Raw genomic sequence first — 25,419 nt, 5'->3', positions numbered from 1 at the left:
TCACTTCCAGCAAAGCACGACCCAGACTGGTTCAGGGTCATACTGAGGAAACGGCCACTGGGCAGGATTTTAACACAATTCATGCAGATTTGTTAACTTGCACCATGAGAAGATGAATGGAAGTAATTGTATTCTGAAACAATAACAGATTTTTTTTCACCTTCATTTGCCACTGCATCACTTAACGCGCAAAGGAAGACACCACTTGACGTCTCCACCACCACCACGCGTACGCGCGCCACCGGTGTGGCTGCAAAATCAGAGAGTAAAAAGCATAACACGCGTGATAACAACTGTCACAGAGCCACGGAGGTTTTGGGAGTGGGAGTGGGAGTAGGGGGGGGGGGGGGGTGACTGTGTGTGCGCGGCGATTCAACTGTAGTGAGCTTCCCACATTCACATTCTCCTGTGCGCAATGGCACCGAGCGCTCCTCCCGCTCGCCTCGCAGTGCTGGACGCAATGACCGGACAACTTTTAACTCTGCACGGATGATGCCCTTGCTCGATGGCGTCTGATGAATTCCTCACTGGGAAACAGTAACAGGTATGTTGTCTAAGTCTGTTTACTTTCATTCTGGCGTGGGGGAGAGAAAAATAAACAACGCGCGCCAGTTAAGTAACATAAAACGCCCTTTTGAAATAATGTTTTTGTGTTTGTTTTTTTCAATCTCACTGTTTGTGCTTTTGCTTCTTAATTGTTTCATCCTACATGTTCTCTGATAGGTCATAGGACAAACCAACAAACAAAAAACATTTTAGCGTTATTATTCCTCTGCTTTACTGGACTATATTTGACCTCAATCTTCCTGTTCGCGTGATTGTGAAGCGTGATAACGCTATTACGGGTTTTAATTGAATTTGCGATCAAGGTTTGACTCGCGCAAATTATGATCCCCTGGCAGATGTAATATATATTCAGATTTCAAATTAACATGCAGAAAAAAAATCAGTTTCTATCTGTATAACCTGTTAATTAATCGACAAGTAATTATTATCCTTCTGATATTGTGATCAAGTTGTCTTTAGGTCTCCATGCAGTTAAATACCCTCCTCATATCACTGTACATGCTTCCTAATAGCTTCAAAGCACACACTCTGAAACTGTATGTGTGCTTGCATGTGTGTGCTTTGCATTTAAGGGTCTGCCCTTAACATCTCCCATTTCACACACACATTTGGTGGCCAGAGTACTTCACATTGACCGTGAGAGAGCAGGATCAGGTGATGGTTAATATAAGATCAAGGTCCAGTAAACAAAAGAGTGAAGAGGGAAATCAGTTTTCCATTACCACTTGTTCTACGAGTATAAACAAACCTTTCACTGGAGCTCTGTGCAACCTTGTATCATGTAACCAGTGCTGTCGGATTAAAAATTCATGAGTGTATAAAGGTTGTGTGTAGGCATGGATGTGGTTTTCTTCAAATGTTTTATGACTTGCATTCGTCCTGACCTGTGATAACTAATGTGATAGAGTCAGTGCTTCAGTCCCATTAGGAGACTTCAAGGTGATTTGTATCGGTGGCTGGTTTTTCATTGCTTCTTCAGATTCTCTCATGGACACTGACATGAAACTGGAGCCACTGAAGAACTGTGTGGAATTATAGACAGAGGAAATCTTTATTTAAAAAAAAAAAGCCCCCTGGGTTTGAGCCAGGTCTAAAAATGTCCCTATACTTATAGTGTCTTTCTCCCTATTTCTCTCACGGAAAAAGAAAGCGAGGGAAGCTGGATAAGATGGATCAGTATGTTTACCATCTAGACACAGGTGTGAGCATTACCACAGCACCGCTGTCTGGACTCAAGCCAGATAGGGAGGTTCGGGAATAAATGAGAGAAAGATGGAGTGCAAAGAGCAGGGCCCGGGACCAGAGCCAACCAGACCTCTCAGGGTGGCAACACGGAGTTATTACCCCTCCCCAATGAGCTAACCTTACTGACACTGCTCAAAGGCACACAGCCAGCCCCTCATTAAAGTTACCATCTCTGCTTTGTAGTTTCTGTCTCTGTTAGTTGTGTTGAAAGCCATTAACAGGAAGGAAGGGGATACACTTAAAAGGCTGACTGGAATTTCTGCCGGGTCTTTATGGAGTAGATTATCTCTATAGGAGCCATAGAGCCGTATCTTGAGGCGGCATCAATATGTTCTTCCATTTTTCATTCAGTAGGAAAAATCAAACACTTTTGCCAGTGTACAGCAAACAGCAGTGATGTACAGCGAGGGACATTACTGCTGGGATGCATTTCAACCGTTTTATTTATCAGTTCGTCTGACTACTGTTGCTAGGAGCCAGGAGATGTTTCCCAGTAGGCCTCTGACCTGAAATGATGTTGCCACCATCATCTGATGGCTAATACGCTGCACTTTCATGTGACTAATGAGAAATGTTATGTCTGTGCACGAGAATCCAAAAGAGAGGAAGTTATGTGATGAATGGGTAAACACCAAACTGTGCTCTTTATCTTTGGCAGGTCTGCCAAACTTATCACCTCCCATGTCACCGGGACGTCTCCATGGCGATGTTTAGCAGCGCAGAGCGGCTCTGGAACGAGTCAGACCGCCTCGGAATCGATGAGAGGAATGAGAGCGCGGAGGCATCAGGGCAGGACGAGGGCGAGCGCAACTACTACGCCATGCTGTATTCCCTGCTCATCCTGGCCATCGTGTTTGGGAACGTGCTGGTGTGTCTGGCTGTGCTGAGGGAACGTTCCCTTCAGACCACCACCAACTACCTGGTGGTCAGCCTGGCTGTGGCCGACCTGCTGGTGGCTTCGTTGGTCATGCCCTGGGCTGTCTACCTGGAGGTGAGGAGGTCACAGTGTTACAACGTTTCAGCGTATAGAGGAGCATTGATCTAAAGTGGTTCCTAGCCTTTTCCTGTCAGACCTTTTCCCCTCATCCCTGTCATAAGCTCAAGTGCCTCTTCATTTCCACCATTTTTCATTTTTCACCATCAAGTGAATGTGACGTAGCTACATCAAGGTTGATATTGTGATTTTTTTTTTTTTTCTCAGACTGGTTGCTCAACTTTGCACTCCGACTTTATTCATTACACATTCATTCATTTCAACAATATATCCATTACTTTTAGCTAACGATTTCAGCTGTTAATGAATTACTTCTAACATCAGCTAACTATTTCAACCATGTATTTCATTTAGCTAATTATTTGAACCATTCATCCTTTTAGCTCACCAGCTCAAATGTTTATCGATTAGGCCTAGCTAACTTTCAACTGTTAGTTGATTACTTTTAGTTAATTATTATTATCTGTTTCTAAATTACTTTTCACGCTAGCAAACTTATTTCCACCATTTATCCATTATGTTTATCAAACTGTCAATTGTTAGCTCTTTACTTTTAGCTTACTTTTTTACTTGTTTATCCGTTACTGTTATAACGTTCTGTTAGGCTAACTATTTTAACTGTTTATCTATTACTATTAGCTAACTATTTCAATTGGTTATTAATTACTCTCACTTAAGTATTAAACTGCTGATCCATTCATTTCAGGTATTTAATTGGTTTAACTAAGTATTTAATGGTTAAACTATATGAACTTCTCAACTCATTAACCGGTCTTCATGCGATTTTTTTCTTTTTCAATAAATCTACTAAAGATAAGAGTCACTCAAACTTGTAATCTTTTATTTTGCTCCCTAAACGTCATATTTGGATTTTTGTTTTTTTATCAAAGATATATAATACGATTTTTTTCATATTTATATATTTTTGAATTAGTTGAGCCACCCCAAAAATCTTTCCACTTCCCCTCTGGCAACTGCAGTAGTTCCCCTTGTGGTGCAAGTAGGCTAGTTGGAAGTCACTGATGGAGAGGTCTGAGGGAAAGAAGGGTTAGAAAGAGAGGAAGTATTAGAGCTCCAGAGGATGTGGAAGATATTGAAATACAGATCTTTGGCAGTGAATGAGGAGCTGGCACTGGAGAGTAGAGAGGAGAGGAGAAAGAACAGAGGGTTGGAAGAAAAGTGGACTTTTGCAAAAGAAAACGAAGCTCGAGTCAGAGAGATAAAGGATGAGGGTAATTTGGAGCTTATTACGTAGTGACAACTGTGGAGGTTATAGGAACAGTAATGATGATAAAAAGGTAGTTTAGATCATTCTTCACTATTTAGGTAGATTATACATAATTGCTGAAGGACATATTGAATATTAGCAAATTATGACTTCATCTTCCGGAGGTAATTGGTTAAACTTCAAATTATGAAGAAGAAATTGCCAACTTGTGAATTTCAGTTTCATCAGACCTTAGTGGCAAATTGTATGGAAGAGCATTACATTGAAAAAAGGAATAAAACATGGTCACCTTATCATGTAAATTATGAGTTACTATCTCATAATCACAGGAAAACATCTCCTACATCTGACCTGCAGGAAGTCACCCTCTTCTTGCAGGAGCAGTTAATCCAGAACAGGATGATTTATGGATATAAATTCTTGCATTTTAAAATTCATCCGAGCTGGCTGGTGTCACAAAAGAACTGTCCGGTACCTGCTCAATATCCCAGATCCTCCATTAGTACAGCTGATGCTACCATATCGCCTGTATACAGACACACAGGTCCCAACTTCTTGCTGTATGTCGATTCATGCGACAAACTAAAACCATATGGAATATGTATCATTGCCGTCGTCAACAGATTATATGGCTGCATGCGTTCTCCACAAATAGCAGTCCTGGGGTTGTTGCTGGTTAGTTTACTTCACTGATGAAGTGGAAAACAGGGACGGCACTCCCTCATGGGTCAGGGCAGACCTCGGTACTACAGAGGACTGTTTAGTGGCGAGTTCTCTGATAGATCCTCATGTAATCATTATCAAAGGATTGAACAATGGTGGGGATTTTTAAGACAACACCTCGCACAATACTGGATCAATGTCTTTCAAGATTTAAAGGACCCGGACCGTTTCTAAGGAGACGTCCTTGACATAAATCTACGTTCACAACAGAACTAATTGAGGTAAGACTTTCTGCTTTTTGACTGGAGATAACACTTTGAATTAGTTAAGTAATTAATTCATTGTTAACTTTATGGTTCACTTCACTGGAAGAGCTCGCTATTCATATTGCCCAGTTGTACCCTGCAGTAGCTGTTTGCCGCTGTAATAATTTCTCCACACTGTTCATCTTTCTGACACAGTTCAAGTGTATTATTGTTATTTGCTAAAGTTCATTCATTGCAGTTCACCTGAAGCTGAGATGAGGCGTCAGCAGTCAGAACTAGAAAAATCCAGGAGTAGCTGTCTTCTAGTTTTACTCCTCTTAATCCAAATTCCCTCTTTATGTTTTCACTGACAGTATTTTGTTCCTGAGCTACTTATCATATTAAGAAAAGAAGACATTTTGCATCAAAAAAGACTGTAAATTTTAAAGGCACCTGCTTAATTTTTCATATGAGTTTAAACTGAGCTTTAGAAAGCATTTTGCCCAGGGCGACTGTGTGTTGTCCCCCATTGCTTATTAGAATTTATTAGAATCTCCTCACAGCCCCTGTGGAGAGGAATCCAAAAACCCTTTCATGGTACATATAGGCATGAGATAATTGAAAAGATGTGTGCGGAATAAATGTTAATAGATAACATTTTCTTTCCCAGAGGCAGCTGCTAGAGGAACATGCTAATCTGTGGAGCTGCCACAGAATTTGGCCCGGCAGGAATGCAGGGTCTCCGAGTGGAGGGCCGCTAATGATGTACAGCCTTCGCCACTACACTGCAGACTACCTCCAGGCGGTATCCCAACAGCAAATGCAAGCTTGTAGAGAGGAATACCCGCCGAGAGGCCAGCATCCACGTGATGAGACTGGTTTTGACAGTTATCTTCTTTCAACGTCAGAAAAACAATCTACTCCCACCTTCCACTGCTCCAGAGGAAGCGATTAAACTTTACCTTTTTTAACGAGCCTCCACCTACGCTCAGCTTTAATAGTAAGTACACTCCTGCCATAAGAAGCAGTATATAGATTTTTTGGTGAATTGATTCTTTCATTGCTGATTGATTGTTGGTTTTATTGTGCACTTTCCTTTTTGTGAATGATCGAATTCCCATAGTCCCAAAATAAACTATACATTCAGATTTTTCAGTTTCCGTTTTTGAGGGTTTAACAATGCTGTGTCTTTTTCTGTTGTTTCCTTTCAGGCTGTTCCCGGAAAGACAGCGGAGAAATGCACAAAGACAGCTGGACACACTCGTCAGTGATCATTAATATTGAATTGTCCTGAACTGTCCCATAATATTTGTCTTAAATGTGTCTGAAATGATTCCATCACACTGTTTCTTGAATCAATGGTTCTGTAATCAACATGATTACAGCTGATAAATGGCAAATTTACCTTTTATTATATCCGTTCTGTATTTGTTATCATCATATTATGAGCTGTGTTGAAATTCATGGGGCAGGTGTTCATAGCCTTGATTATTTAAGTAATGTGTTATGTACTGTTCATGTACACTGTGCGCTTTGTCAACAAAAATAAAGAAAGAAAAAAATTACAACGTATCATGCCTTTGATTAAACATTTCACCAACACTTGTCAACCACTTACCTTGATTTATAATATATATATTAAAAGTGCCACCTGGTAGCAACAGTGCCCAGAGCTTTTTGATGTGACACTGAATTCCAAACACTTTCATTAAACTCATAAAAATGTTGAGCAAAGACAAAACAATAAGTTGGGTACAAACACTGAGTTCACACAAGTTGCAAAAGAACACGTTTATTAAATTACATTTTAGCTCATTTTACAACTAACAGTGTTTGCATTTACGACTATAATATTTTAAGACTAAATACATTAAATCTGACACGTTTGAACATTTAGTGGGGCACCAAAGTAATATCGGCCCCACCCAGAACAGCATTTATAACCATTTTTATATAACACTTCTTCTGCTCATGAACTTCAGTAGAACTGGAGGTAAAAGTTAACCACAGAACGCACTGCTGTTGCTCTGGGTAACGCTGAACATGAATGCTTTAGGGGCTGCGGCACATTAAAGACGTATTCATATGGGCACGCATACAGTTATGACTAAACATGACAGGCGGTACATAGAGTATACTGCTCTTTTCTAATGGACAGAACTACACTCAGGAAAATCAGCCATTGTTTACAGCAGTGTGCTTTTTTTTTTTATTCATACTGAATAAAATTTTGCTACAAAATTACCAAAAGTCAGCAAACTCAACAGAGCCTCGCAGTCTGGTTACAATGTTCAGATGTGGGTTTGCTGATATATGAAACCGCATTGTTTTTATCTTGTGGTAATTGTTTCTTTGTCAGGCACATTACTCACCGCAAAAGTTTCACATAAAAAATAAAAAAATAAATTAAAAAAATGTGTTAACAATATCAACAATTAACGGTAGCCTACATGGCTAATCCTCCGGAGGTTGCTGTTTGGTTTGTCACACTCAGATAAACGGCTGTCAACTCTGCAACTTCCAGAATTTAGTGGTTACTCGTGCAGCTCTAGGTGAGAAACAATTATCCTGTCCCTCTGTTTGCAGCGTACCAGAGCAACAACACACTAAAGCCAATATGCCACAGACATAAATCAAAATAAAAACCTTGTTTCATTTTACTGTGTGGGGGGAGTTTTTTTTTTTTTATTATTGGTTTCACCTTTTGATAAACTGTGTTTTCCTGAAGCAACTTAAACAGGGAGGGTGAGAGGCGCTCGTAGATTTATTAAGGCGTTGAGAAAGAACTGATTCCATCGCATCGTCACAGTTCCAGCTCGCAGGAGTCTACGAAAGGTTGTCATCTCCACAAAAAAAGGTTCTTGCTCATCAACATCTGTGTAGCAGGGCTTTTTTTTTTTTTTACTTTTTCCTCCTTGATGGATGCAATGTCATACAACACCTTCAATATGTCCCCGTGCTTCTGCTTCACCGTCTAATTCATAGTGAAACACTTTTTTTCCTCTTTCGTGGTCGCACTGCCTCTTTGTGGGGGATAGCGGGGCCTCGGTTTCCAAATCCTCTGCCGGTGATTTTGCATTGAAGAGCACACTCAAAAATCATACCATGTTATGACCAAGCACATTAATGGACACATTTTGATCTGAGCTGCAGTGCCTCTGGCTTCACATCTAGTTTTAGCTCCTCAAGCACCAGTTCCGCTTTCATCTTCCACTGCTGACAGCAGCGCGTCTCACACACACACACACACACACACACCCCATGACTGGCGTCGGATTGGATTTGAGTGCATGTACCCGACTTTCCAAACCTCGTGTCACCTAATGGCTCGACTATGAGAGGCCACGCTCACCTGCTTTTGGACCCAAACGGCATGCGCTTATTTTAACACGTCCCCAGCGAGAGGTGGAAGCAGAGAAAACTGCATCATTAACTACCAAGTGAAGACAGTGGACACGGCAAGGCACACCACTATCTTTACCTCTCATATTTGATCCATTGTCGTGGCCTTGACCCCTCGTGTTCATAATGTCAATATCCAGCTCGCTATGTTTCTGAATAAGGACCTCAGTCATGCCGGCACCTGTGCAATCAGTTATCTCTGTGAACTCCCGAGAAATTGCTCTCTTAGAATTTCCTGCTGAATCTGGGAAGTTAGCAAATGATATGATTTCCTTTGCCTAAATAGTAAACGTGCATTTCCTCTGATGTTACTCTCCTAACGTGTCCAGCCATGACGTTTTCAAAAAGGCTGATTGTTTCATCCAGTTTGGGGAAATTTCCATCGTTAGGCTCAAACAATCTATCTGTGCTACCACGAAGGTTTTGGTCTTCTCTCAATCAAAATGTCTTTGGGTCCTTGGGTTACCTTGGGTTAATAATCACAAGATATTTTCTCCTAATTAAAACATCATAATTACAAGATCTCGATCTCCAAATCAGAATCTTTTCTCGTAATTATGAGATATTTTATTGTCGGGAATTCTGTTCATTTTTATCTCAGATAAAAAAACCTCACAGATTAATATCTAGTGTGATGGTTCGTCTGCTAATTGTTAAATTTCCTCCACCTCCCTCTTCATGTCGCTCGCTGTTCAGTAGCTCCATCAACTGCACCCGCGCATGTGACCACCAGGCATCCACGTTTCAGCAGAAGTAATTTGGGAAGCGCACTGAAAATGCACTGCGGCGGTGCACTGTTTGTATAAGCACATGCACAAAGGCGTGCATGTGCTTGTAGAATAGCATCCCCGAAGCTTGGGGAGACCAACTGTCTTTGCTCAAGGGGCAGATGTTTGCCTGCATGAAGTCCAAAAAAATCATCTGGGTGAAGTCCAGTTATGTTTCACAAGCAGCCACCCTGCTGCCCGAAGTTTGATTACTGTCAGCAGAAAAACTCTCACAGTATGCAGAAGACTCAACGGCAGGTCAGCCAGAGAGAGAGAGAGAAAAAAAAAACACACTCAGTGAGCAGAAGCTGACAAATTAAAGATGATTATATCCTATGAATGGTAAATTAAGGTGGCCAGGACCCTCGACGAGATTCAGTCATGAGTTTAACTTCCATGCAAGCAGTCAGTAAGAGCACGTACTGCATTTTTCATTTCGGGATTGGAACTCTTCTTTTGAGATTCAAACGGGAGATTTATAATCTCATAATGAAAGGGTCATTAAAAGATAGTATGACACTGAAGTACAATACTCATTAATTTAGCAAGAATGTAAAGGTCAGTAATATCCTGGATAAGGCTGGGAAAAAACATTTAGTTCAGAGTCAGAGGCAAAGACTTTGAACTCCGAAACACCAGCACTGTCAGCCCCATCACCCTGCGAGCTCTAATCTGACGGACGGGGGATTAGCTTGTTGTGACCAGAGGGTTGCTGGTTTTCTTCTGCAGGCGTGTCTTGGCAGGGAGAGTGACTGGAGTATCACTCTTCCTACCCCTCAGCAGGTACTAATCACGTGCCCTTGAGCAAGCCACCTTATCGCTTGATGGTACAGTTGATCTATGACTTGCACTCGAAGGAAGCGGTTGTTATTGGCAGCAGTGACCGAGCGTTCGCTTTCCACAATCCATCCTAAGTGATGTTGCTGAGCCTCAGTAAAACGTATGACCTGACTACGAAAAACAGCTCCATTTGTAGTGTGGAAGTTGCTCCGCTTCCAAGATTTTATCGCTGGTGTTTTATCTCAGAGAATACAGTGAAATCTGACAGAAAACATGATATGAGATATTAAAAATGTACTCCCACACGCACGTCAGGCCTCCAATCTTTTGTCCAGATGAATGTCTTAACGTTTACAAGTCCCCGTGAAATAAGAGCTTGCTTTTTCACCTTGTTATATCTGTAACTGTTTCACCATTTTCTCTTTTATTTATTTATTTTTTTGTCATTTAAAAATCATCACAAAACAGTACAGGGAAATGCCTCATATAACCCCCCCCCCCCAATTTAGGCCTTTGAGCTCCTAACCTAGGGTCAGGGAATGGGCTGGGAATAGGAAGTTAGGAAAGTTTGGAAATGAATGTTAGCAGTGAATGTTTTCACATTCGTATATATACGATGACAAATGTCCTTGTGTATTTGCTTGCCTCTGTGTATGTGGGACATCAGAGAGCGACTGCTATTTACATCTTTGCACGTGCGTGTGTGCCTGCGCGTATTCCCCCGTGTGCCTGCTGCCTCTCCGTCTAGGTAGGCGTATATTTGCCATCCCAGATTTAAGAGACTCTGTAGTCAGGCAGTGGAGCTTGGATCCCATTTGTCTTTGTCAGACTGTTATTAGCAGGCATTACTGTAGCCTAAGTGAAAAGCCTGTCGGTCTGAGCAGGCCTCTACTGGAGGGGATGGAGGTGAAGATGTGGGAGTTTGGGGTGTTGTTGGTTTAGCTGCGGGTTAATGTCCTTTCTGAGAAATCTAAATTCCCTTGAGGATAATTAAACCGTGTGTTTGACACGGTCCCTCAGTTCTATTTTCCCATTACATGCTTAAAACGTTATGTATGTCATCCATCATGGTGCAGTTTACACTTCAGACTTACCTTGCAGCTTGTGTTATATCAAGTACTGTTTGCTGACATAAACATATTTGCTTATTCATGCATAATTAATACCCCTATTAGAATAAATGCTTATGTTCAATATATGAGGCTGAATATGGCAGCACATTTGGCAGCTCAAGCTTTTTTTTGTTGTTGTTCTTTTTATTTTCCTCCATGTCACGTCAGCCAAACCATCTCATATGTGCACCTTTTTTTTTCCCACTTCTTTGCCTTTTCTGTCACATGCAGGAGTGTGTGCATTCATGTGTACGCTCAATACGTGCTTCACACTTCACGGTGAAGAAGGGAAAGGGAAACGTGTGCGTTGTTAATCTGCCCGTCTGTCCTGTGCAGGTGGTTGGCGGTGCCTGGCTTTTCAGCCGGCTCTACTGTAACATCTTTGTCACGCTGGATGTGATGATGTGCACCGCCAGTATCCTCAACCTGTGTGCTATCAGCATTGACAGGTGAGAGTACATGTGTGTGTGTGTGTGTTTGTGTTTGTGCTCCTTGCTGTCATTTTTGTTTATGACTACTGGATGTTGCCATGACATCCGTCCATGTGAGATTTCCATGATTCCAGGTATTCCTCTTTTCTGCACCTCAGCTCATAGATATTTCAAAACTTCCTGGAGAAAATCACAATGTTTTCCTCTCTCGCTCAAACTCTTTGATAGGTGTGTGTGTGTGTGTGTGTGTGTGTGTGTGTGTGTGTGTGTGTGTGTGTGTGTGTGTGTGTGTGTGTGTGAGACAAAATGAGTAACAGTGAGAAAGACACTAATGTGGAGTTTTCATGCACACTGTAGGTTTGTTGTCTCATGTTTAGACTTGACTGTGTCTGTTCTCTCTTCTAATTGCACTGCGTCGTGTTTGCATTGATGCGGGGGGGGGGGGGGGGGGGGTCTGCATCAAACCTTTACTTTATATGTGCATCTAGTATTTGCATTATTTATTTGCTGAGTTTTTCTTCTTGTGTCACAGTAAATATTTAATAGCTCTCCAGGGTCTTTGAACTTACAACCCGCAGGCATCCAGAGTTCAACTCCGCAGAATGAATAAAGTACATAAGAACTGGAAGTGTCAGAGCGATATGAATCACAAACTCAGATTTTTCTTGTTTCTCTCCATCTGAAAGTTTTATACTATTCAGTTGTTTGAAAAAAAAACCTTGGCTTATTCAGATCCTTTCAAACTCCTATAAGGGATCTATCTAGGGATACGTTATCTAAAATACAAGACAGTTAACTCAGCAGCGTCTTCTTTTGACCTTGCAGCAACATGTTTTATATGAGACCGATAAGCTGACAGGCGCTTCATGAACACTTGTAACATATTTTGTATCTTCAATTGCATTTGTTTACATGCCCGCTGGCATATATGTTTGTCCTGTGGTGTTTTTCTGTACAAAGAACATAATTTGCTTCTCTGGAGCCCCTGCGATTCTCTGTGATTGATTATTAGACGAGTCAATGACAACACTGCTACAGTATCACACGCTTTGCGAGGTGCTAAATTGATGCAAAGCACCCGAGGCATTCTGTGTCATTGATAGTGTATAACACACCCACATTACCTTTGTGACAGCATTGTTTATTTATAAATTCATAGCAAACGGCGCTTTGATGGCAGGGAAGATTTGTCGCCTATTTAAAGGAGGCGTCAAACGAAAGGCGACGTAAATACACCGGAAAGGAAGTTGAAACATCAAACTTCAAGGTGAAGTGTCTGTGTGAAAAATAATCACAGCGTCATGTTTTAAGATGCGACTGGGAGCCCTGTATTCATCCTTAGCTAAAACTGTAACTTAAAGCAGCACTTGATCAATAAACCATGAGAAGTACATAATTTTTTACCACTCCAGCTTTTCATTTCAGTTTTTATTTAACCAGACAGCAATATGGCAGGAGGGTAAAGACAGAGTAAAGCAGCGAGGGAAGAGTATTTTTAGTGAGCGTCTGTGTCTGTTTGGCTCCGGGTATCGCCCTGCGTTTTGCCCAGAGAACAACCAGAGTAATTAGTCTGATGAGGATAAACAGTGGTGGCAGTTATCTGGCTCTAAACAACATAACATCACATCCTTTTTGGGTCGGGGTCCAGCATAATTGCTGCTTCTTCCGAGCCAATGCTGAACCTAGTTTTCTCTGGCTCATTAATACACTCTTGGTATATAGTGTGCTGATTAACTCTTAAATCAAAGCGCCACTATTTAGGTTTATTGCTGAATACCCAAATTGTTTCTAAATAGAAACGCCTGGTTTGCTGCTCCATTGTTGGTCTTTATATTATCTGCTTTCTCTCAGCAGTGCATTTCTTGGCATCCCCAAAAGCCCAATTCCTTTCAGGGAAGCCTTCTTCTTTCCTCTAATAATTCCCTTTTTCCCGTCCTATATCAGCACTTTTCTATTCATTTAAATGTCACCACCTATCGCCTGTACACGCACATTTTCCAAAGCTGGACAGATAATCTGTGTGTCTGCAGGTACACAGCAGTGGTGATGCCCGTCTTGTACAACACCACCCATCGCTCCAGGAAGAGGGTTTTTGCGATGATTGCCACCGTGTGGGTCCTGGCCTTCGCTGTCTCCTGTCCCCTGCTATTTGGCTTCAACACCACAGGTCAGCTCAACAGCATTTGGACTTCCTCTCCCAGTCAAGATGTATTCTAGTGAAGTCATGCAGGCACGAAGGCATCGTGTTATTCTGAAATCCAGGGTCAAAATTCAGTCTACCTGTCATTTAGGGTCAGCGGTAGGACATGAAATACAACCTGAAATGGGATTTAAAGGTGAACTCCACCAATCTAGTATGTCAGAATAAATTTTCTTGGCATGGGCAGCACTACTCAGCCTGTGAAAATGTTGTATAATGTATTCTGTGGATCCGTCTTGAGGTTTTGTGTGAGAATGAGAAAATAACCACTGAAGATTATATATCGGGGTTGTCTCAGCTCGGGTCTGAGACTTCAAATTTTAAACAGCCTGTGTTACACACTGGGCATGTTGAGTTTAAAAGATGGGGGCTTTTAAGCAGTCACACTAATGCAACATTTGCGTAATATCATTCAGGCCTTATTAAGAGCAGCCGAGCAGGAGGAACCGTTCATGTGAGCATCCGACTTTTAATTAGGAGTCGGAGATATTGGGAATTTTCTACTTTCTGCTATTTGTCAACTACCCACTGGAAACATGGCTGCAAAGCACTATTTCTGGCAGTTACACACCCAATTAGATTAATATTAATACTAATACAACCAATTCAGCTAATTTGAAAAGGAACTATACATAATTTATTTGCATGTGGGTTCACTTGGTAACACTTAAATGGCTAGCAGTGGGGGACATCATGCACTAACCACTTTGGAGTAATGATGTTTTCTGGTTTCTCCAAATCTGCAGCCTAATTAAAGACATTATTGAGCTGTAGAGATCTGGTGTTCTTAGAGCTGATCCCATACTAGAGACTCAACAGCGTCTATCCATTGTAAATCCCCAAACTTTATTGAAGTATAATGATGAATTGATGGAATCCCCTTATGAAAGGAAAATGCACCATCAGATGCTCTTGGACTCTTATAATATATCATTTATCTATGATGTTTGCTGCATTACAGTTTCCTTGTGGTTAAGTGAAATCTTTTGGGTGTGCTCATCTTTCCTAAATTTGCTCTGGGCACCTCCCCAGTTTGTGATTCTATAGAAAATGAAATAGAAATTTTGAAATATTGTATGTGAAAGTGGAAGGAGTAGAAGTCACAGCAGCAGTGTCACAAGTGAGACATCTTTCCCGTTAAGAGAAAAATGTCTTCCCCATTTTCATTTTTAAATATTGCATGCACTGAATTCTGATTAAATGAGGCGGCTGTGGGTGGAGAGAGGGTGTCATCTTCTGAAAGATGTTTTAGGGATTATTCATGCTCTGCATAACTGAGATTTTGCTGCGCTGACACGTCTTCTGTATTTGGCTATTGTGACATGGGAACAAGAAATAATCCACAGCTAAACAAAAAAAAAATCCAAAAAACAAAACAAATGGACAGAGAAATACGAGAGATGTTACCAGTAGCTATTTTAATTTCGGTAGCCAGCAGCACAGATGCATGACTGCTTGTGCACACAATTAAGAGCATTAGTCAGACACAATGTAAAGCTGCTCACTGAGATACAGGCGTGTGGTTTAGTCCACTTACAATCACTGGAAAACAATGGCTGGTGATCGCAGGAATCCCACTGTTTTGTCAGTATGCAACCGGGCGTCAGCATACCAAGGAGGGATCAATGGAGTCATATTATGCCCAGAATTCTTTACATTCCTTTAAACCTAATGGATTGAGAGAGAGCAGCTTGAAAATACAAATGCTGTTTGAGTGACTAGGATATATGTGTCTGTCTTTGTTCTCGTCTCTCTGTGTATTGAGGTGTGTGATATTGATCCAGGGCAACATCCAGGGGGAGGCAAATGCCCACATTTTGTTCATGCCACTCACCTGTTGTACAGCTGCGGTCAGAGCCTGTGTCACATCAATTCACAGCACTATTAGCTCACCTGATGGATATTTACCTCCGGAATTCTGATTGAAAAATTGGTCTATACACTAGTATTATTGTGTCAAATGGTCTCTTATCCTGAATGTATGGGGCAATTATTGTCAAATCAATCATACCTCCATCTCACACTCATGGCTGTTAGTGTATATGTGCAGTACTGTATACATCAATATGTACGCATAATGTGAAAGAGGACAAGCCATCGATGTCATGTTCAAGATGGAGCGCACGCACCGGGGTCAGAGGTTGGCTGTAAATTACACCTGAAGTCGTGTTTTGCATAATGATATTTTCTGCTTTTATTTTAGATGACCCCATGGTGTGCTCCATCTCCAACCCCGACTTTGTGATCTACTCTTCAGTGGTGTCCTTCTACCTGCCTTTTATTGTCACTCTGCTGGTCTACATCCGCATCTACGTCTTCCTCAGGATGAGGCGGAAGAGGATCGCCTTCAGCCAGGCCAGCGGAAAGATCCAGCCGGGCTCGACCCCGCCATCTGTGGTGAGACGATTATCTTAATTCTCTGCCCTTCTAATTTTATTTATGGTATGACGGTAATTAGGCTTGACTCATTATTAATGACCTATTAACATTTATAACCACTCACTTTATGGTGCATTATCATTATGGGAATCACGCTCCAAATACAAAAACACTACAAATACCAAAGCACATAGAAGAGTGAAAGCACAGACATTATAGGAAACACATCAAAGCAAAAAAATGCAACAAAAACACATACAAATAGGAAAACACATCCAAGAAGAATTATCCTGGGGAGAACAGTCGTATCTCAGCAAGCGCTTTGGTTAATTTGCCAAGTGGCTCTGCCCTTCGTAGCGTTTTGAAATATGTTATAATTCCATTTGGAAGCTAAAAATTTGATTGCAGAGTTGAATTAGTTGCTGCCAGTCCGTCTGAAGGTAAAGCTAAATATATAATAAATGTATTTTTGGCGCTGCCTCTGTGGACTTGGGGGTTTTAACATGCACACATACTGTATATGTCCACATTTTAATAGAGAAAACATATATATATATATATATATAAACGAAAATGATCAGAGGCACTGTGCTTTATTGTTTATATATACATTACAGATAACAGGTGTATCTGTTGCTACGCTCACTTTCAATTCGATTTTTTTATCCCAAAAAATCTGTTTAGATCTGTACGTTGCTGCTTATCCAAATCAAGCCCATCACTCCCCTGGTCTCACAGAGCACTTCGGATGTAGCAATTTTTGTTGCTTGTTTTTTCCTCTGTTTGTATGTGTTTTTTTGTATTTGTTGCATTTCTGGAATTGTAGCACATTTCCCTTGTTTGTGCTTTCACTCCTGTATGTGCTTTGTCCTTAGGGACAACTGTGTTCATTAGACAGTGACATGTGAATTATTACAGTGGATGGTGGTAAACAAACTGAGAAAAATACCATTATAAACCATTATAAACCCCTTAGATCTGATTGTAGTTAAAAAATTCAGTAATCAAGCTCAGAATAACTTTTAGGTGTTTTTTTGCTCCTAAGCTGCCTCTTTATAGAGACAAAGTTTTTACTTAACGCAACTTTAAATTTCTTCTCTCTCCCTCATTCACATTCACCCACACTATGCACACTTGTAATGACTTGCAAATTACAATTCCCCCTTATATTGTACCTTTTCTGTTAGATTCACAGTGTGTGCACATACCAAAACCTCCCCTAATGCTTCATAACCGGTTCCATCATAGAAGAAAAATGACGTGTAATCACAGTGATAGACAAGAGCACTGCAGTCAGTAAAAGCTGTTTATTTTCATATGCATGGATTTCAATAACTCACTTGCAGGACCAGGGTTCAGACGTCAGAGGAATCTCAGGAACATTAGTTTGCTTTAACGGGAGAGAAAAGCCATGTGATTTTGAGTGAGGCTACTCTATCAAATTGGGCTGAGTGCAATAGTCCTTTCAGATGAACACGGGTCAAAGATAAAATGTAAATGTACAACTCGGTTTATACGTAGCTGACACAGCTGTCAGTGTAAAACTGAAGCTGTTCTTAATTAAAGTGGCTTGTCAGGTTAAAAATAGTAAATTTCATCATTGTGTCCCGAAGTGGCCTCTATCTTTGAGCTAATCTATACAACACTAAATCATATTTTTAGGTAGAAATTTCAGGTAGAAAGAAATGTGATGTGTATGATAATGCTAACATCAGCCAGCTAAAATACTTGTAATGGCAATGCTTTCAAGCTGATGTTTAGCATGGATGTTTGCAGTGTTCCCCATTTTAATTTAGCATGTTAACATGCTAACATTCTCTAATTGGCACTAGAGCTGAGGCTAATGGGATTGTTATTAGCATTTATAAAAGCAAGCAAGATGAAGTGGAAGAGACAGGGAGAAAAAAGGCAGAACAGTATAGAATATTTATATATTTCTGCTCAGTCTACGGCCAAGCCGGCAGCTCTGACTGCGTATGGAGGCACTACAGTGCTGCTAAATGCCAATGTCAGCGTGCTAACATGCTCACAATGCCAATGCTAACAGAGTGATGTTTAGCAGATAAAGTTTACCATGTCTTATGCTGTCTTCAGAACCACCTATTAGTGTAGCCTACTATTCATTTGACGTCAAAATTATGTGTATACAATAAATGCAAGGATGTATGCTAAATTAGCAAGAACTTAGCTAACTGGACACAGGTACAGACAGAGGGACAGTAAACCCAGCTAGTAGCTCTATCCAAATCTCCATAAATGTCGCAGCAGATTTACAATTAGTTAGACAAATTGACCACACATTGGAAATCTATATTCTCTATTTTATTATGTGACATATTAACAGTCCTATGAGTGTAAATTACAACAGCTTTTAGCCTGCTTTAAAATCCTCACCAGTCAGTGCTGTGGCTGCTGGTTGGTGGGAAATGCATTCTGGGATACTGGCTGTATACTTAATTGTGAACAGTCAGCTTGGTGATGACATACTTAATCATTCATTTAGTAGGTAGCTGTCATGATGCTGTAATATCACTTTGGACTTTTTTTTTTTTTTCTGTTTTATTTTGAAATAACTTACTTTGTGCGTCCACTTTTTAGTTTTTCCTCCTTTGTGATTATCTGCCCTGCCCAGAGTTTCACCTCTATTTAATTACCCTCGCCTCCCTTGTGTTGTTAAATCTTTCCCTCAGTCTTTGTCAGTTCGTCTGTTTGTTCCTGCTGTGTTTCCCCTGTCTCTTCATGCTCCCGTTCTGTTCCTTAGTTTTCCTCTAATTTGGATTACCTAAGTTTGGATTTTTCAGAGTTGTTGTGTTCCTGCCTGATCTCCATTTTTTTTTTACCTTTGAAGTAAGTCTTTTGTGTTTTTCTTTTATTGAATAAATCTTCAGACTCAACCAGCCAGCCTTTGTGTCTGCATTGGGGTCCAGTAATCCTAAACTTGATGGCAGTGCTATGCATCACTCATCGAGTGTGCAGTTCCAAACAGAGCATCATAGCATGTTACCATTTGCACTAGAAACAAATTACAGCTCAGGCTGTAGCATGGCCAAAAAATAAGTGTATTCCCCACAAAATGTGTAAAATCAACACCACCAAAGAAAACGTATTTATTTTTAAGATGCTTTCTAAATAGATATAAATAGACTGTTAAGTGTATTGTGTTTATTTTGAGAACAAGCCTCTAGGCAACATTTTAGTCCTTAAAAGCGATGTCATCTCTTTTTTCTTTTTTTTTTTACTATTACGATTTTGTGGCAAGGGTGACGCTCCTCTTGAAATGGTGGATATCTCATTACTGTGCAAATCAGATTTTTTTTTTTTTTTTTTCTAAACCAGCTGTCAGTTCTTTGTTCACATTCATCACTCTAATATTCGTCCCAGTTGATTCTCTCATATAAATGATGGTGTTATCTTGATATCTTGATAACCACGGGCAAGGAGACATCAAGTCATGTTCTGTGCATCTGTTCCTACCCTATTTTTATAATATGGTGTATAAAAAGACACAATTAGATCATCCAGGAGTTTCCTGTGTTATGTGGTTGGATTCATTCCATTTTTTTTTTTTTTTTTGCCCATCATTGCACACAAATTCACAGTCCTCTATTTTAACAGCAGGTTACGTGTAATTGGTTGTGGTTGAGCCTCAGTTTGGGATCTCATCCATGAATGGAGACACCCATTGTAAGATCCAAGTCCTGGAGGAGTTCTGGCTGAGAGAGTTATAATAGGAGAGTGTTTTGAAATAACATACTGAAGGAACATTTGATATGAGGACGGACTAGTTGTGTGTGTTTCAAAGCTGACTATCTCTATTTCGTGGTGTGTTTTGATTGAGTCGCACAGTGTTTGGCTCAGGAGTAAGAGTGACTAGAAACATAGCAGACAATTATTCCCTTTTTTTTTTTTTTTTTGGTCTGCGTCATGGCCACTCAGTGAGATGAATGAGATGATGCGATGTGTTTCAAAGTAAATGGTACAAAGATCTGCTACCTGTAGACTGATGGGCTATAGGGTGTGAGGATGATCTTGAGCTGTGTTCCTATCCCCTAGGAGACCTGTCTACAAGAACAGACTCCCAAGGCGAAACAAGATCTGTCACCAATAAAGATTAATGTGGTAGGTATTATGTCTAATTAGAAATTCTTCAATAGATTTTTTTGTTGGATGCACTGCAGCTTAATTTCTGACTAACTCTCATACTGAGTGTGTTGGCGTATTGTGACATGGTGGGAAGTAAAGCAGTTCTGTTTTTAGCTTTTCACGTGGGTCTGTCTGTGTGTATGTTCATGCACACTTGAGTTCCTCGTTACGCTGTGTGGTCGCAGCCCGGGGGTCTTTCGGGGGAACCAAAAAAAAAATCGTGATTCTGAATCGTGGCTCGCTGCCTTGTGTCACCTGGCCACTCGTCAGCTGAGCAAAAGCCTGATGCACTGCAGCACCTGCATAATCCACAGACTAAGGCGGAGAGAGTAACAATCCAATTTTTTCCCCGAGGAAAATGTGTGATGAGATGAGTGTGTGAGTAAGAGAAGATTATGAAAATGAAAATTCATGTTTGTGGCCATACTGGAAATACACATTGCGTAATCCTTAAAATGAGTTAATGACTCTTCTTACTACCCCAAAGGGAGAAGGCTCATTGAGCTGTAGTTGCAGAATTTCTTTTAGAGAAGTTTAGAAAGTATCCACAGATGTTAAAATCACATTTTTGGATGTGTGCTGAGTAACTGCAGGTGTCATTGAAAAAACTTGGATGGAGGAAGGAGCTGTCTGAACTGCACCTCTGAGATGTATTGACCATATCTTCCAAGTTTTTATCTACCACTTAGTTGAATACCACTCGTCTTCCAAATATTTCCCACATGAGGTTAAAGCAGAGGAAAATTAATCTTTCAATAGATATTACACTGTAGAAGAAGTTTAAGACAATAAGGAAGGTAGAGCAATATACTGTGGATACCTATATTCAAACTTTAAAGCTTTAATAACTGCTTTGTTGGTCTTTACCAACTCCAGAGGAAAAGTTCTAGTTCTTTAGCAGCTAATTGCTCCAGTATGTCAACCAGCTAGCTGCTAACTTTGTCCGCCATTTGCTGCTGGTAGGTTTATCGGAACTTTTTTTTCACTAAAATGTTCTTTCTGTTGCAACTGGAAATGAGGTTGATGAGAGCAGTGAGATGAACCAAATATTAAAGCTGCAGGCCAGAAAACCAAAGGAACACGCTAAAAGATGCTAGAGCACTCCGCAGAGCTGATGGGTGTGGAATAGTTGTTTGATAAATCTGAAGCCAGTTTGTCACTACAACAGACCACTTTATTGTTTATCAAAAAAACATTGATTTGTGCAGCATTGATGGAATGACATTACAATAACACTCATGTCATTACAGTTAGTACGCCTGTGCATTAAGCATGTGCAACTGTAAGGCATCTCTCTTGCTGTTCAAGTTCCTACTAATCATGCACCGCTTCTCCAGCAGAGCGTAGAGCCCTCAGGTCACTCCAAGCCCAACCTGCTCTCACGATGCCTGTGGCGCAAACGCCCAAAGACAGGACCGGTGGAGAACTCGATGCTGCCCCCGGTGGACACACAGAACTACTGCAGCATCAGCCACGCCTCCTGCGGCCGCACAGAGCTGGATCTGGAGCAGGAGCGAGGGGAAGAGGAGGAGGTGGAGGAGAACAACCAGAAGGAGCTGCCTCCTATCAGGATGAGCTGCGAGGTGAAGGATCTGTCCAATGGACGAACACACACGTCACTGCGGCCGTTGCCTCACTCTCATACCACCACCAATCAACGATTCAGGAGCATGCACGCACGGGAGAAAAAGGCCACTCAGATGCTGGCCATTGTGCTCGGTGAGTAGAGACTGTCTTAAGTGAAATAACCTGAGGAAATGAAATTGTAAATGTCATGGTAACACTTAATACAGGCGATTTCATAGATATAATGTATAAGAGTTCATGCCATATATACCCAGTTACATGCCCTGCTCTCACCCGACCGGGTTGGTACGTGCATTTGTTGTATATTTGGCAAAACCGCAATAAATGAGGGTGAAAATGTCAGAAAAGTCTGGCTGGCTTCAGACTCTCAGTGTGTGCCCAAACACACACTGTAGCTCCTGACGCAGGTTCCACACGCTCCAATTATCAGCCAGGATGCTAAAAGCCTGGTCCAGTTAGCACTGGCACAGCATAAATCCCACTGAAAAAAATTTAATCAGAGGTGTCTGATTACATTACACTGGTGTCAGTGAAAACAGTGGCGCACACACAGAGGATGATTGCAGTCCAGCCCACTTCCCAGCTGCTTTTCAGCCATCTGACCTCTGCTTTCCTGTGATGTTGTGTGGAAAAAAAGTCCTTGAATTTAAGAGTTAGAACATTTAAAGTCGTTTGTACATAATAAACTATACCTTGCAAATGAATGCCACATAAAATAATGGGGAACCAAAAATATTTTAAGTGACACTTTGCTATGCCCATTGATTATACATGTGAAGCTTTTCTTATATGGCACGAATATTGAGAAAACATAGATAACGGTGACCCATTATTCACTTGAAATTCATTATAATTCTTGAAATAGAAGCTTTTCAATTGTCCTAATAAAGTACCTTTGTTCTTGTAACTAGTTTTGACTTAATATTATAGTACATGGTAGTAAGTGGATGTATGCCTGCAAACAGATTTTTCTTACATCATTTCTAACCCTACACTGATTAATGTGTTTATCTAATCTTGGCTTCAGAAGAGGTTGGTTACTACTGTTGGTAGAAAGCTAGTTATCCAGGCATGCTAACATTTGCAGCTTACATCAGAGCAAACAAGTACGTTAAATAATCCACAAAATTTTGCTCTTGTGTTGTTTTATTCTAAACTGTGATTTAGTTGCATCTGGGTTCCCACATGCATGTCAGTCTTGAATGAGGAATTTTCTAACATCACCTGTAACCCCACATAATGATTAATATACTTCACCAATTACATTATTATTATCTAGCTCTTGGTAGGTGACAATATGTCACTGTAGTTAGTCAGCCAATGCTTATGTTATCAACTTATGTTTCGAGCAGACAAATGTAAATTTTTATCTATTCCTTCGAATTTTATTTATTATTTTGGTTTGGGAAAGTCTAAAAAAAGACAACACCATCCAAACTCTACTATTGTTACTACTGGCCTTGCCTTGCTAAGCTATGATTTAACAATTGCATTGATTAACATGAATTCTCTTCTTTTTTTTATTCTCTCTCTCTCCCCTTTTCTTTTGACCATCTTCTCCAAACTATTCAACACTTCCTCCCCCTCAAATTTACATTATAAACACATTTCCCCTCATTTGACATTCATGTTTTCCCTGGCTACAATTATTTTGCTTTACCTGCTTTTCTTTTTTTTCTGTCTCTACTTTGTCCAAAACTCTGCTCCATTTGCACCCTCGATTCCCCTGCCGTCCTTTCTCCATACCTCTCTGCTCTCTGGCTGCTCCAGGGGTGTTTCTCATCTGCTGGCTGCCTTTCTTTGTGACTCACATTCTGAACACCCACTGCAGGACATGCTACGTGCCTCCTGCACTTTACAGTGCTTTCACCTGGCTGGGGTATGTCAACAGTGCCCTCAATCCTATTATCTACACCACCTTCAACATTGAGTTCAGGCGGGCCTTCATCAAGATCCTCAGCTGCTGAGGAAGGAGGCGCGCCAGGAAATTAAAATGGAAATGAGGCTGTGGACTCACGCTACAACTCAGGCATGGTGCATTTAGTAAACAGTGACCACAGATATACTCTGGTCATGGTTGAGGGAAGCAAATCTGCTTTGTATCCTAAAGCGGTTATACAGTAGCAGCGAGGTGAAACATGGAAATGAACCGACACTGTGTCGTGCAATAAATGCAAACAGGAAGATTTTTACTTTTCTGACTCCAACAAAGATTCAAACCTTTGTTTCTCAACAGGGCTGGGACTTCATTTGAACAGTATTACTCATCAAATAAGACTTAAATTTTCACATGCATACGGTCTTATTGATAGCACAAGGTGTTGGACTTTCTTGTGGATATGTCTTGTACAGTATGTGTACTGCTCATTGGCACAGCTCCTCAGTTCAGGACTTTCCGGTCGATGTAAGTTTGGCAACCACGATCAAGCTTTAAGGCTGATGAATTGATCCTAAACCTGCAAGCCACCTCGTCCTGAGGCTCTCTGCCAACGCACTGTGTGGATTAACTGATGTTACTCACCTCTTCCACTCACCCCCTCCCTCTTCATCATCACTATCGGTTATTCACCTGTGCATGCACAAATCAAAATTCAAGGCCATTCGCTTGAATTGAGCTTGAAGGATCGTATTGGTCCCTGCCAAGAGTCACATCATTTTGATTGTCATATATATTGATGTGGAGGCATTGTGTGCCATGTGGATTCATTAGAAATTAAAAAGAAATGTGAGATTTTGATGTAATGCACATTGAAAATTATTCTGTGTTTTTTAAAGGGACTGTCTGTTTAATGGCAAACTTCCTCGTGATTTAGAGCTGCCTGCCGGCTCTTCTAATGCGCTGATGAAAGCAGGAGCTTTGTGATCTTAACAAATCAAGCAGGATTGTAAACCATGTGGTGGGCCGGTCTGTTATGGAGGGAGCATTTACTGCAGTGTGTTGTAAATAATAAAAAAAAAAAAAGAAGATGAAATGTTTTCCAATCATCTATCTATATACAAAAATACACAGCTCGAGTGTACGTGTGTATGTCGGATTGTTGTTTGTGATCAAAGATACCATCAGACACTAGAGAATACAAGTGTTGGTGGGTTTTCTGAGAGGAACACAAGAGGATCCAAGCTGAGTCAACAGGATATTGGGAGATTTAGAGAGAAAGGGAAGCAACAGTGACACAGAAGGAGGATCAATGTGAAGACAAAAACACAGAATGAGATAAAGCCAAAATGCAAAAAATGGAATTAAAGAACAGATATAATAGACTGTAAGGATGGGGGGGGGGTGCATCCTGATAGCTGCGGGAGGGGAGGTAAGGAGGGGCGGATGGGCCTTTCTCAGCCTACTTCCCAAGCTCTCTTATTTCTCCGAGAGGCATAAACACCTGCTCCCCTGACACTCTGTGCCATTGCGTCGACTCTGCCTCGTTCCGCTGAGACTACTTTTGACGCTGACGCACCAGGTGTGTGTATGTGGTTGCCTTTATTTATGGATGCACATTATGATGTGAGAGGAACCTCCAGTAGATGATCATCACAAAGCAAACGTCGATACACCATAGGATTAGTTTATTAGTCTTCCTTCTGTCCTCATGCAGCAGAAATCAATATTTAATACAATGTAGAGACCTAGATAAATGCATATTTACGCAGGCGTAATCAGGTTATAAACCAAAATGAA

General features: G+C 40.9%; 1 protein-coding gene and 1 long non-coding RNA gene across 5 annotated transcripts; both read left to right on the top strand.

The window, feature by feature from the left end:
• The first annotated feature begins 371 nt into the window (after positions 1-371).
• On the top strand, positions 372-24,715 carry drd3 (dopamine receptor D3). 4 transcript variants are annotated; one of them, XM_056364842.1, is made up of 8 exons: positions 372-544; positions 2,471-2,803; positions 11,340-11,452; positions 13,465-13,601; positions 15,838-16,031; positions 20,070-20,132; positions 21,497-21,875; positions 23,514-24,715. In XM_056364842.1, the coding sequence occupies exons 2-8, from the start codon at positions 2,513-2,515 to the stop codon at positions 23,708-23,710; spliced, it is 1,374 nt and encodes a 457-aa protein (XP_056220817.1). In that variant the 5' UTR covers positions 372-544; positions 2,471-2,512; the 3' UTR covers positions 23,711-24,715. The 4 variants fall into 4 exon arrangements, with proteins under 4 accessions (XP_056220817.1, XP_056220816.1, XP_056220815.1 ...); XM_056364841.1 differs by having other exon boundaries at positions 21,494-21,875; XM_056364840.1 differs by having other exon boundaries at positions 20,067-20,132.
• LOC130161503 (uncharacterized) lies at positions 3,600-6,585 on the top strand. Its single transcript, XR_008826161.1, has 3 exons — positions 3,600-4,978; positions 5,613-5,942; positions 6,154-6,585. It is a non-coding gene; the product is annotated as an uncharacterized LOC130161503 (long non-coding RNA).
• Positions 24,716-25,419: the final 704 nt, after the last annotated feature.

Source organism: Seriola aureovittata, chromosome 20 (assembly GCF_021018895.1).
Source record: "Seriola aureovittata isolate HTS-2021-v1 ecotype China chromosome 20, ASM2101889v1, whole genome shotgun sequence".
In the NCBI taxonomy this organism is placed as follows: domain Eukaryota; kingdom Metazoa; phylum Chordata; class Actinopteri; order Carangiformes; family Carangidae; genus Seriola; species Seriola aureovittata.
This window is presented reverse-complemented; position numbering and strand designations above follow the sequence as displayed.

Excerpts from the sequence above, each read along its gene's own strand:
- drd3 (XM_056364839.1), top strand. The coding sequence starts at position 2,513 with ATGGCGATGTTTAGCAGCGCAGAGCGGCTCTGGAACGAGTCAGACCGC. Across the intron at positions 11,453-13,464 it reads TGTGCTATCAGCATTGACAG|GTACACAGCAGTGGTGATGC; the intron begins GTGAGAGTACAT and ends GTGTGTCTGCAG. Across the intron at positions 20,133-21,493 it reads CACCAATAAAGATTAATGTG|CAGAGCGTAGAGCCCTCAGG; the intron begins GTAGGTATTATG and ends CCGCTTCTCCAG.